Below are 12,058 nucleotides of genomic sequence, written 5' to 3'. Positions count from 1 at the left end.
CCCAACCGCAGTGAAGGATTTTCGACATGTGTGATAGCTCCTCCGGAATGTCCGCCGCATCCGGGGATTTTTATGAGGAGGTTTTAATCCTCATGAGTTTTTTTAGGGTCTAAAGAAATATGAGGTTGTTGTACATCGCTCGAAATGGAGGGTTGTGTTGTATTATGTTATATCGCTACATTCTTTCACTGTTAGCTTCTACTCCTCTTTCATATTCGAATTTATGTGGACGGGAGTGCTTGACCGGAGCGCGATTGTTTACTCAACCGGAGTCTTCTTCTCTTCGACTCGCCTCAATCCTTGGTGTTTATTAAGGATGTTCAAGCGAGGAGGAGGATATTCGAAAAATGCAGCCAATTTTATGAAACTTCTTTCACGTATTATTTAATCCATTTAGACACTCCTTGCAAAATTTCAGAAACCCCAGGTTCAGGACAGCACCAAAAATGAATTTTAATGACGCTGCTTATGAGGTTAAATGGGCCATCGATAATTTCAGTATTTTTGTGAATGTCAAATTATGAATGTTCAACAACGAAATTCCTTGAAGTTCCAGTAGAACTGTCACTTCACACCCGAAATTTCCAGGGAATATATCGGAAATTTCGTGCCAAAATCATTAAGTAATTCATTTTTTGTCCGTGAAAATTAATGCACAACTCCGTCATCCACCGATCACTGCACATCAATACATCCACCCACCGAAATGACGAATCATATTCCCAAGGTGTTGAGAGATCTCGGCAGTGAATGCACCCATTGTACCACCATCACGAAAACGTAAACATCATAATTTCCAAAGCGACGTATTTCAAGCTCTCAAGAAGAATAATGAATTGATACAATCAATTCAAGTCTCAGGTCTCTCTTTTACGCACTTCATTCGCATTTCCTCACTCATAATATTGTGACTTTATGACACCCTGAACAGACCCCGATCTGTACAGCGCACTCACGGATACAACTTCTCGTTCGTTGTCATCGATTTATATAATATACTAAATGCTTATCGCAACTGGCAATGCAATGCTGTCTATCTAGTGTCTAATGATATCTTCCGTGCATGGTAAACATGTGATTGAGACTGTAAAAATTCATACTGCACAGATGGAGTTGATACATATATTTGCATAACGCCCTGGAACGTTTGAGCAGCCGAAATAAAATAAATAGAAAGGCTGAGCGAAGAATTTCTCTGAATTTAAGGATATCCAAGTACTTTGGCTATTTTTCCTCCGGTAAAATGCGCTTTCGAAGGGATTGAGTGTAAAGGTTAACGAATGTGTAAAAAAATCAAAATTTCATGCAAAATGTAATTTGAATGACGCTGAATATTCATGATTTATTTTTAAATTTTTCTCATGCAATTTAAGGTATTTATGGCGGGGTGGGTATGTAGGAGGTGAGACGGAGGGGAATCTATTGTTCTCTAGCTGAAAACCAACCGCTGAACAAAAAAACGGTATTTCAATGACAAATTTTCAATCTATTTCGACCATTTTTGTGTTCGAAATATTTTTTTAATAACTTTTCTATTTTTTCCCCACATATTGCATGTGACCAGACTACACTGAGCAAAAAACGACAAAGTTCTCAAACAAGTCTTACTTGTGCCAAGAAATATTTTTTTGAAAATTATCAAAAAAGGATTTTTTTGTGCCAAACATGCAGAGAGTGCGCCGGAATGAAAAATTATTGTCGCAAAAATAGATTTGGTAGTTAAAAAAAAATTGCATTCTCTGTACACGTAAGAAATGTCATTATCCGCCTCTTGAGCCAAATATTTCGTTGCTGTCGAATGCAGAACAATTATTCATGTTTGAGACTTTTAAATTCGAAACAAACAAATTCTTTTTTTGGCAATTTTCAACTAGCGATTTTGTTGGCCCAAACAAGACTTGTTCGACAACGTGTTTCTTTTACTCTCAGTGTAGGGCTAATTGTCAAATTTGATGATTGAATATAGTTGAATCTATAGTGGATTCTGTAGCAAACTGCAGAAAATAGTTGGATATCCGTAAAAATATTAATGACTTTTTCGTTAAAAAAAAATCCCTCTAACGACGAATTTGGAGTCGTGAGTGCTTGAGGGGGAGCATTTGTTTGTAAACAAGACTCTTTTTGGAGCAGTAGTTTCGTTCATCGACCCCTCGTTAACAGTGAGAAAAAAATGCAGAGAGGAAATTCCGAGGGATGAAAGAGGGAATGGTGTTTAGCTCGGGAAAAAACGTGAACACTAGACGTCTCTCCAACTCGTTGTCTACCCTTTATGCTTTTCGTTTTCACCGTGTTGTCGTTCTCTCGGTCGTTATGTGAATGGAACCGTCTGCAGACACTGTGAGACCAACACGTGGGGACAGTCTTTCACCCTTCGTATTTTCTAAATATATAAACTGGTATGCACCCGGTGTGCAGGGAAAAACTTGGATGTTGCGACAAAAATAGAGGGTATTTGGAAGTTGTTATAGGGATCTCCTGGGGTGATCAGGGTAAAAGTAACAGCCGAAGTGTCTCTTCTGGGGGGAATTAAGTGGAGGAATGGGACCAGAAATAAAGGAAAAGGAGTTGTTTCGAGGGTCTTGAAACCGTCATTTATACAGGAGGAATTGACATTTCATGGACAGTTGAGTGATAATTTTCAGGGAAGAGAATTGAATTCAATTTAGGGGGAAAAAATCCTGAAAGTTTAATGAAGTAGTCCAATGATGTAGTCCAAAATTAAAAAAAAAAATTACCGTTTTCGGAATTTATCTATCTATCACGAATTAGTTTTTTAAGAACATCGTAAGAACAGTGTTCTCATAAGACCGAAAAATCGAGTTCGGGGGGAGCCATAACCCCCATTTGGCCGATGCCTCACGTGTTAGATGCCCGCATTTCATTATGCATTATCTCCTAAACTGAGTAGTACAGCTAATTAGCATTTTTTTTAATAGCTGGGGACTATCATAAACATTATCTATGAAAAACATGAGGACAATCTTAAGAATAATTTTTTTTCTAGGGATATACCTTAAATGTCGACATTCAGATCAATCAGATTCGACCTTTGAAAGGCCTTTGCATCATAATATTCAATTCACCGCAAAAAATAGCCTCGAGATATCCCCGAGAGTAAAAAACTAACCTTTTTTCCACAAGAGAAATTGTGAGTTGTGCTTCATGCATCAATTGCCCTGGAATTTTCTCATTCAATTGTAAACAAGTGTTGAACATTGCTCGGAAAATTCCTAATTAGGACATTCATAACACGAATCTACTCCATTTGACACAGAACATGACATCTAATCCCGCAAATACGCAATATGCAGATTTCGCTTTAATCATGAATATAAATTGTCAGACGGTTTTAATGCCTCGAGTGCTGCGCACTGTTATCTCAATCGAAATAATGTTTTTTTCTTCTACACGAGATCTCGTTGATTGAAATCACATTATTCTGCTGCTTCTCATCTCGAAATGGAGTTGAGGAATAAATTAGAATGAGGTTCATGGAAAAAATGCTAATGACATACGATGTTGAATTTTAGAATAAAAAAGAGCTCTCACGAGCGGTTGGGTTAAGTCAGCCGCATCTAATTCTCGACATGTGTTAGCTGATATGGCTCTATCCGATAGACACAACTCTATTCTGTGCACGATGAGTGTTTCCTTGACAGGCGGTGGTGTACGTGGAGGAAAGGTAAACGAGGTGAATCGAATAATGTATTTTATTTTTGTAACGAAGAGTGATTGAAAATTAATCAGAGAGTTGATTCTCGTGATTAGGGTGGGATCGAGGCAGGAAATTTCGTTGTTCATTCCGGGGGAGAGTGTTAAATGGTAAAAACGAATGAGACTCGATTATTCTGTCGCACTATTAAAAATTTTATACTGAAATTTCAAGAAATTTTGTCAATTAAAATTCATAATTTCATGGAAAAATCCCGGGGAAATGTCAATTTCAATTTAATTATTCCGGGAAATTAGTGAAATATCATGAAAATTCAGAGAAATCTCTCCTCGAATTACGGATTTCTATGAATTTTAAGGAAATTCCTTTAAAAATTCCGGGAATTTCAAGAATTTTACAGGAATTTCCGGAAAATTTCAGGAAATTTGGGAGTGAATATTCATTTTCACTTGCAAATTCATGTTATAACAATGCACTGAGGGAAAAAATTAGCTCTGCCGAAAAGCTATACATTCCACGTGAGAATATTTAATGGAGTGGAACAGATTTCCTTGATGGAAATTAACCAACTTGATTTTATACCAGAATCAAGTACATGCATAAACCTGATTCAAGAGTAAAATATACTTGATAGAGTAGAATATAATTGAGTATATTTATACTCAATTCAGATATATTTTTTGCCTTGGATATCAAATAAATTGTGATACGTTATTCTTAATTTCATAATCCCGGTTCACAATACACTAACTAAATTCAAATACCACAAAACTCCGCGTATTCTTCACACAATTTTTTTCACTCAATTTATATTCATTCCATCGTGAGGATTTAACCCATAAATTATTCCGTTATGAAAGCCCAGTTACGACTCCTCGCGAGGACAAAACATCGTTAAATTGAATGATCCTATTTTCCACGAAACAACAATTACCATAAATCCAAGCAATAACCGACCCATTTTATTGCACATCCTTCTCTCCGTTGAAATCACTAACTGGGCTTAATTCTGTAAATAACACGCAGTTATCACATTGTCGCTCCACGGCATAATAAACAATTTTCGTATCAATGAAAGCACACACATGGGATTTGCATCGGTGACAGTGGGATAAACTCTGAATGGGCACTCGTAAATTCCAATTGTGGGGAATGTCCAGAGGGCATGGCAAGGAGACGACACCAATAGCGCTTAATTAACAACAATATAAGTCGAGGTAATGGGAAGACCTAAGGCGAGGAGATGGTTTGGCTTCTAGGAAATTCTGGGGTTTCACAATTTCTTTTTCTTTTTTTTTTATTCGGGGCAGATGGAGTAATTGGTGTGATGTTCATTTGTAATACTTTTGGGTTGTCTTCTTGATATTATCTGCCCTTAGAGGGGAGAGATACCGCAATTAGTCAGAATTTAGTCGATTGAGTGATAAAAATTAAACAATAATTAATTCAATTTTTCAATTCTATTTATTTTTATTTTGTTTTTATTTATAGATATTTTTAGGGTTTTATGTCGATGATGTGAATTTGTAGTACTTTAATTTATACGGATTTGTATAGATTTTTATATTTGGTTTTGTTATTGGTTTAAAAGTCTGATTTTATTGACAGAAAAATTAATTGCGGCGCTTCGGGACCTCGATTCATATTGAATTATAGTAATATTCTTATGTTTCAATATTTATGTCTTATAAATCATAAATTGTCACGAGGAGATTGATGATTACTCAAATTTTCAGTGAGTTCAACTTTTCAATCGTCGAATAACGCATTGATATTGATATCTCAGTCGGACGAATAATCATGCAGTGATTGATTGGATTCAATTTTTGTACAAATGTCTGATGAATCATTCATCACCAAAGAAATTTTATTTTGATTTAGGTTTCCCCTTTGATTGATATTGAGGTTAAATTCTATTAGAGAAATAGTGATCAGTGGCGTTTTTGGGGTCTCCATAGATGTGACTATCATTAAATTCTTATTTATCATCATTTCTCACTAGGAGATGATGACTGTTTTTTCGAATTAATAATTGCATGATAAACAACTCATTTTCCGAATTTTATTCATCATCAATCGAATGGTGATTTAAAAATCGACTTTACTAAAAAATTATCAGATCTCTGGGTCCATCCACAGTGAATGATAAAAGTCAAATAACAATTTATACTTCTCCTTTTATTACTTCAAGAGTTGAATTCTATTTAAAAAACATTAATCAGTGGCGCTTGCTTTTGGCATTATATCACCGGTTATTGGCCTTATACGGAGTATGCCCTCGAGCACCCGATATTTGTCATTTATGACGACGTTGGAAGGCTACAATACATTCTCCATTCGCCCAAAAACATCCCGAGGTCGTTTCTCGGAAAGGATGCGGGTTGAAAAATACGAGGGATGAGAATGATGTCTCTGAATCTCACCCGAGTAAATAAAAAAGTGACTGATTGTCCGCAGCACAAATGAAGAAGGCGTGGAGCCCTGATTTATAACTTCTCCCTTCTCTCGAAAATAAATCAAAATCGAAATCTGAATTTTTTTCCTCACATCAGTGACACGTCGATATCCATCTTCTCCGCGTGAAAGTTTTTGAATAAACAATAAAATCAGAACTCGTATAAATAATCACAGATGGAAAAAAATTGTGCGTGCCTTTTTTCACGACGCAAATGTAACGAGTCATCATTCCGTAAATCACTCGGACGGAAACAAATTGCGAATCTTCGTTTACGAGATCGTAAACGGGGACCTCCATACACTCGTGTTTCTCTCGTTCGAGACAACACCCTCTAGTTGTTTAAGAACTTGTGGCCTGTCGATTGGAATTTTCATATGACGTATTCCTTCCGGGCTTCATACTGTGTGGTTTTTTTTACACTATTGAAAATTTTCGTCTGAATTTTCCGTGCGAAATACCGGAAATTTTTATCGTGTTTCATTTCCACTGAAATTTCAGGAAATCTTGTCATTGAAAAATCGAATATTCCCGTAATTTTACGTTCGAATGATCTGAAAATCAATAAAATTTTTGGGTTCAATTGTTCCGTGAAGATTCAGAAAATTCAGGAAAATTCAGGGAAAAATTGAAAATTCAATCAAATTGCGAAATTTCCACCTCACTCCCAATGAAAACTCATGAGCTTCCTTGAATTCTACCTAAAACTTGAAATTTCATTAACCATTCTCCCCTAAATCCGATTCATTGTCACTCTCATGAGAATTACTATAATATCTTCCATGAACTTTCAAAAATTTTCTAAGTGTATTGGTTGATCATATAGTCTAGTGGAAATGGAGATTATGCGTTCCTTTCTAAAAAATCCATGTAACGTTTTCCGTCGCCGATTTATTCGGCTATAATTTAATTTCCTCCTGAAATTGTCATTTGTTCCATTGAAATTATAAGTGTTTATTGGACAAAGATGTACACTGTTCAATAACATTCACTTGATAAAATCGGAGCGTCATATAATTATCATGTTTTGGTGAACACTTTCTTTTCTGTCCACAAGTAAATTGATTCAACATGACAGAAAATCTCTTCACAGGAGCGCATAATTTTCCGGCAGAACAAATTTTTTCTCTCAGTGTGCGACTCCCGAATATGACCGATCTCAGGCGAACACGTACGAGGATCCGAAGAGCGGGAAAAATTCTGAAACAACACTAGAAAAATTCCAACACAAAATTCCCGGACCCTGAATTTTTCCCGGGCTTCATTAAAAAAATTGTGTGAAAATTTCTCCGCGTGTATTCTCTTCTCCCGGTATTGCATTGGCTCTCGCTTGTTATTATCCACCTGAGAGGATGACCCTGAGACTATCGCATACGGCTGTAAACCCCCGTCTCTTTGTACCCAAAAAACATTTTCACGGTGGTAAATTATTATTGACATTCATAAATGTCTGGCGTGGAGACGAAGGAGCGAGAGAAAAATACAGAATTTTTTTTTCTTCAAATTTTTTACTTGCGACCCACCGTGGACTTTCTCCATGAGTGGCCACTCGTCTTTTTCGCTTATCGTCTACCTACTCTAAATATCTCACTGGCGTGAATTTATACAGTTTGTCTCGGGAGTTTGTGACAATGCACACAATCAAGGGAATACGTGAGTGCCACGAGAAAACTTGAAATACACGGGTGTAATGTGCGCGTGCGTCTTGTTCTGTTCTGCTCTGTTCCTGAATTGCACGCTGGTGGATGCTAAAGCACGCGAATCATCGGGAATGGCTATAAATTTGTACTGAGTTATTGCCGATGGTATGCCAGCGGTGGAAGTCACGGGTTTCACACTTTCGCGTGACTTTTCAGTTGTACAGGCTTGATATGTCACTAATTTTACGGCGACCAGCATCGGGAGACGAAGTGATGTGAGAATAAAGTTGAAAGTTCTGAATAAAAATTTATTCACCGAGAAACAAATGGGAAATTGCTCTTGTATTGTATATCGTATAGTTATTTTTGCTGATAAATTAGCAATATGCTTCCGAATGGTTATTTTGCGCATCATTTCCTTTTATCATGTATAATTCATTGTTCATTATATTTTATTAAATTGAAGATTTTCTTTCACCTAATTTTGTCACATTTGGAGAAACAGAAAGCTCAGTTTCAGGGAACTTCCCGAAAAATTCAAAATTTTCAAGAATCATCATGAAAACCAAATTAACAGATATAGCTGTCGTAATCATCTTTTATCATAACTCTTATAAAAATTTCCAGAAACACCCCAAATTTCGGCCAAAAATGTCAACCACTGAATCAGCTTTATTTTCGCTGAGATACGTTGTCCGGGCTCAGACGGCCTCTCAGCTGATTATTCACGTTAACATACGAAACAAGACGAAAGAAGACATATGGAATGGTACTCGAGGAAGTAGTCACGTACTTAGTGTGTTTGAGGGACGAAAGGGCGAGAGGGGGAAATATAATAAACGTGGGATAAACGCATCCGGTTTGCGCATACATTATTCCCAACTAAGCGGAGAAGAGGTTTCAGGTCTTGGCGGTGAGGTCGCGATGAATGACGCTCGTTTGGTAAATTCAAACGACGTCGGCTCTTCGTCGTAGATCAGTGAAAGTCAGCTGCCTCAGCCAGGTATACCGTGTAACGAATTCGCCGCGCACTCGGTATACTCAAATGACCTCGTCGTACCTAGGATAATCATGCAGTCGTTACAGACACAGGAGGGGAATAATGTCGCTGGATAGTCTTATGTGGGGGCCTACTCAATAAGCTTGTTACGCACAAACCCGTCTATTCTGGTTACACTGGTTATGGGACTATATGGGTGCAGCGGGACTATTTATTCTCCTTTTTGTGAGGGATTTTTTACTCAATTCTACCACCCACGGGCCGTTCCAATGCGAGCAGTTGTGTCATTCAATTATTTCGAATATTGATAAATTATCTATCGCAATTTGTCATTAGATGCGGAGAAAAAAATTTCAACTGAAAATTCCGTGGAGATTAGTTTGCAAATATCTTGGAGAGTATCTAATTTAGAGGAAAATGGTCAGGAGGCAAAATGTAGCTTGGAAAATTCTCTACGAAAAATGTTCAGTGACATTTTTATGTAAATCTATTAGTTTCCGAGATATCCGCAATCTAATCTCTAACCTTCATTCATCACTCATCTGCAAATTAAAAACCGCAAAAATTCCATGCATATTAATTTGCGAATACTCCCCAAAATATTTACTTTAGAAAAAAATGTTTCCGGAACAAAATGGAGGTCATGATATTTCCCACAATAAGTGTATCGTCATATTTTCCGTGACACCTATTAGTTTCTGAGATATCCGTGATTTAATCTGCACTAAAATTTTTTACTCTCTCAGAAGAAACGAGCAATAGTAAAATCTCTTGCGGATTCTTCACAAAAATGTTGCGGAGACGAAATGCAGTTCACGAAATTCTCACGAAATCTTGAGAAGACGTGAAAAAAAAACCTTAAAGAAAATGATATGAACATTTTGAAGCGCTTCCCTATTCAGCACGATTGGACTTGAGTCTCGCGACTATTACAGCTCTCGCGTCAATTGGAGATTACAGTCACGTATCCCACCGTGGATTTCCTTCTGAGTGTCAAATACGCACGCATCCCGCTTCCTCCGTTGACTCGGATACCTTTAACGCGCACGCACGCGCACTCCTGACAAGACCCCCGAGTTCGTTATCCTTATACAAGTTTGGATTGTACCACTGTATTCTCAGTACATACACGTGAATACAATGGGTGAAGAGTCAAGAATCTTGGAGAGCTTAACAGTAAATAATTCAAAGAGCCTCGTAGAGTCTCTCCGGAGGGTTGCGGGAGTGAAGCGTCAGAGGAGAGAAGAAAAAAAAGGAAATGAAAGAAACGAATGGAAGAATGAAGAAGCGCTCGAGGGCCGGTACTGTGTTTACGTCCATTATTTTTCTCCACTATTTCTTTATTTTCGCTTGAGTGTAATATACGCAACGTTTGATCGTAAACCATCGGTCGCACTTGAGTTGTATGTGTGGGTACTTGCAGAGGCCGCAGTATGCATCATTTAACGGTACAAACCCGCTTAGGACCATCTTCTTGTTTTACTTCTTCCGTTTAATGTATTTTTAACAATTATTTACGGCCGGAAGTCACGGGGATGATTCATTCTTTTGAGGATATTTTGGAGAACTGAGAGAGAGTGAAATTTTGTAGAAAAGGGCAAGCGAATTCAAATTCGAGGGCCTATGTGATGAAATCGGATTTATGCCACGTGAATTCAGTCTATAATTCAGTCTCGAATTTTTATTTTGGTTCATTTTTATGTGTCACTGTAGCTAAATTTCAGGTCAATGATTCGCTGAGAATGAAGAGAATTCTTGGGAATTTGAAGTTCTGGGAATTTTTCTTGTCAGTGACATTTCCACGGAAATTCCGGTGAATTTTTTCATTAGAAAATCACGATTTTATGAGAAAATTAATGAAGACAGCTATTTTCTGATTAATTATTAAGTGGAAATTAATAAAGTTCAAGAGAATATATCCTTGAATCCAGAATTTTCGGCTTTCAGTGACATTTTCACTGAAATCCCTGGGAATTTCGTCGTTGATAAATCTAAATTTGATGAGAAGATCAGTGGAAATAGTTGATTTCAGTACAACTATTCCGTGAAAATGGATAAAATTTGGGTGAATATATTTTTTAATCCAGAATGCAATAAAAATTCAGCGCAAGCTGATACTAAATACTGATGTTCATTTAGAAATCCATAATAATTCGTATAATTTGTCTTCTTCTCTTTGAATTTTCTCAGCAATTTTCTTTTTCATCTTCTCTTGAATTTTCTTTTACTATTATTCACAGGTGTATGAATTTTATATCAAATTATTTGTTTTTCTGCGCAAATAATATTGAGGTTTACAAAGAATAAATATTTTTGGCGATTCTGCATCCGAATGATATTTAAGCTAATTTACAATATTTCAAAGAAGTCGTTAAAGTATAATAACGCTGCTTTTTCAACCAATTTCTGTGATTTCTATAGATTGCATGGAATCATTGAACGAAGATTCATAAGTTTCATTGATTGTTGTACAAAATATTACATTATGAATGACAAAATTCCGCGAAATTTCACTAAAACTAGAAAATAAAAATGGATTCAAGAATTACATTCATGAAAATCTCGGCGAACATGTCAATATAAATGAATAATTTGAGCGAGAGAATGTACGTGTAATTGGTTGACTTGGATTGAAGCCGTTAAAGTACGTTATTGATAGGGCACTTACTTTGCAGAGGGCGACGCCAGTGTCAAGTCTGTCCATAAAATTGTCGAGGCTTATCCTCAACTCGGGATAGAGGGCATTTAACCACTCAGCTAGATCCTCCTTCATTGCAATCAGGTACTCCTCCGAGGATTTGAATGGCCTGTAAGGCCGTGCTTCCAACAACACTGACATCTTTTCCGGGGATTTCTGAAGCATAAACATCGATATTTTCCATCAGAAAATGGGATCTGTGAATTTCCACTGGCTGTGAGTGTCGCGCTGATGCTGGGAGGCGGGAAATAATGACCGAGTGTGCGGTCGCTAAACTCAATTCATTTGGGAGTGCCGACAGTTGAGTCTAATAAATTCTTTTCACGTGTTGGCACTATAATAAACGACGCGACAAACGAATAGCACACGCGGTATTTATTACTGGGTGGATGGAGAATAAGGCTGATGTTATTTTGAATTTTCGCGAGTTATTCTTGCTGAGAAGATGACGATAAGTTGATTGTGGTCGATGTAATAAGTCTGGATGAGTCATTTAGTTTTGTTTCAGAATATTCATCCGTCATCGACGGCCAACTATGGATGCGCGATGAAGAGGTAACGGTGGTTTTATCCTTTTTTATTCAATGATAAT

The 12,058-nt window shown here is 37.1% G+C and overlaps 1 protein-coding gene across 2 annotated transcripts in view; it reads right to left on the bottom strand.

The window, feature by feature from the left end:
• The window catches only part of LOC107041119 (GAS2-like protein pickled eggs), a 58,266-nt gene that overhangs the window by 42,256 nt on the left and 3,952 nt on the right, over positions 1-12,058 (bottom strand). For both annotated transcript variants that reach the window (XM_015261520.1, XM_015261521.1), the window contains exon 2: positions 11,437-11,622. In XM_015261520.1, the coding sequence (XP_015117006.1) occupies positions 11,437-11,607 (171 nt within the window). In that variant the 5' untranslated portion in view covers positions 11,608-11,622. The remainder of the gene's footprint in view (positions 1-11,436; positions 11,623-12,058) is intronic.

This window comes from Diachasma alloeum, unplaced genomic scaffold, assembly GCF_001412515.2.
Source record: "Diachasma alloeum isolate Michigan unplaced genomic scaffold, Dall2.0 Dall_scaffold_00354, whole genome shotgun sequence".
Classification (NCBI taxonomy): Eukaryota; Metazoa; Arthropoda; class Insecta; order Hymenoptera; family Braconidae; genus Diachasma; species Diachasma alloeum.
Note: the sequence above shows the minus strand (reverse complement) of the source record. Positions and strands in the feature narration are given on the sequence as shown.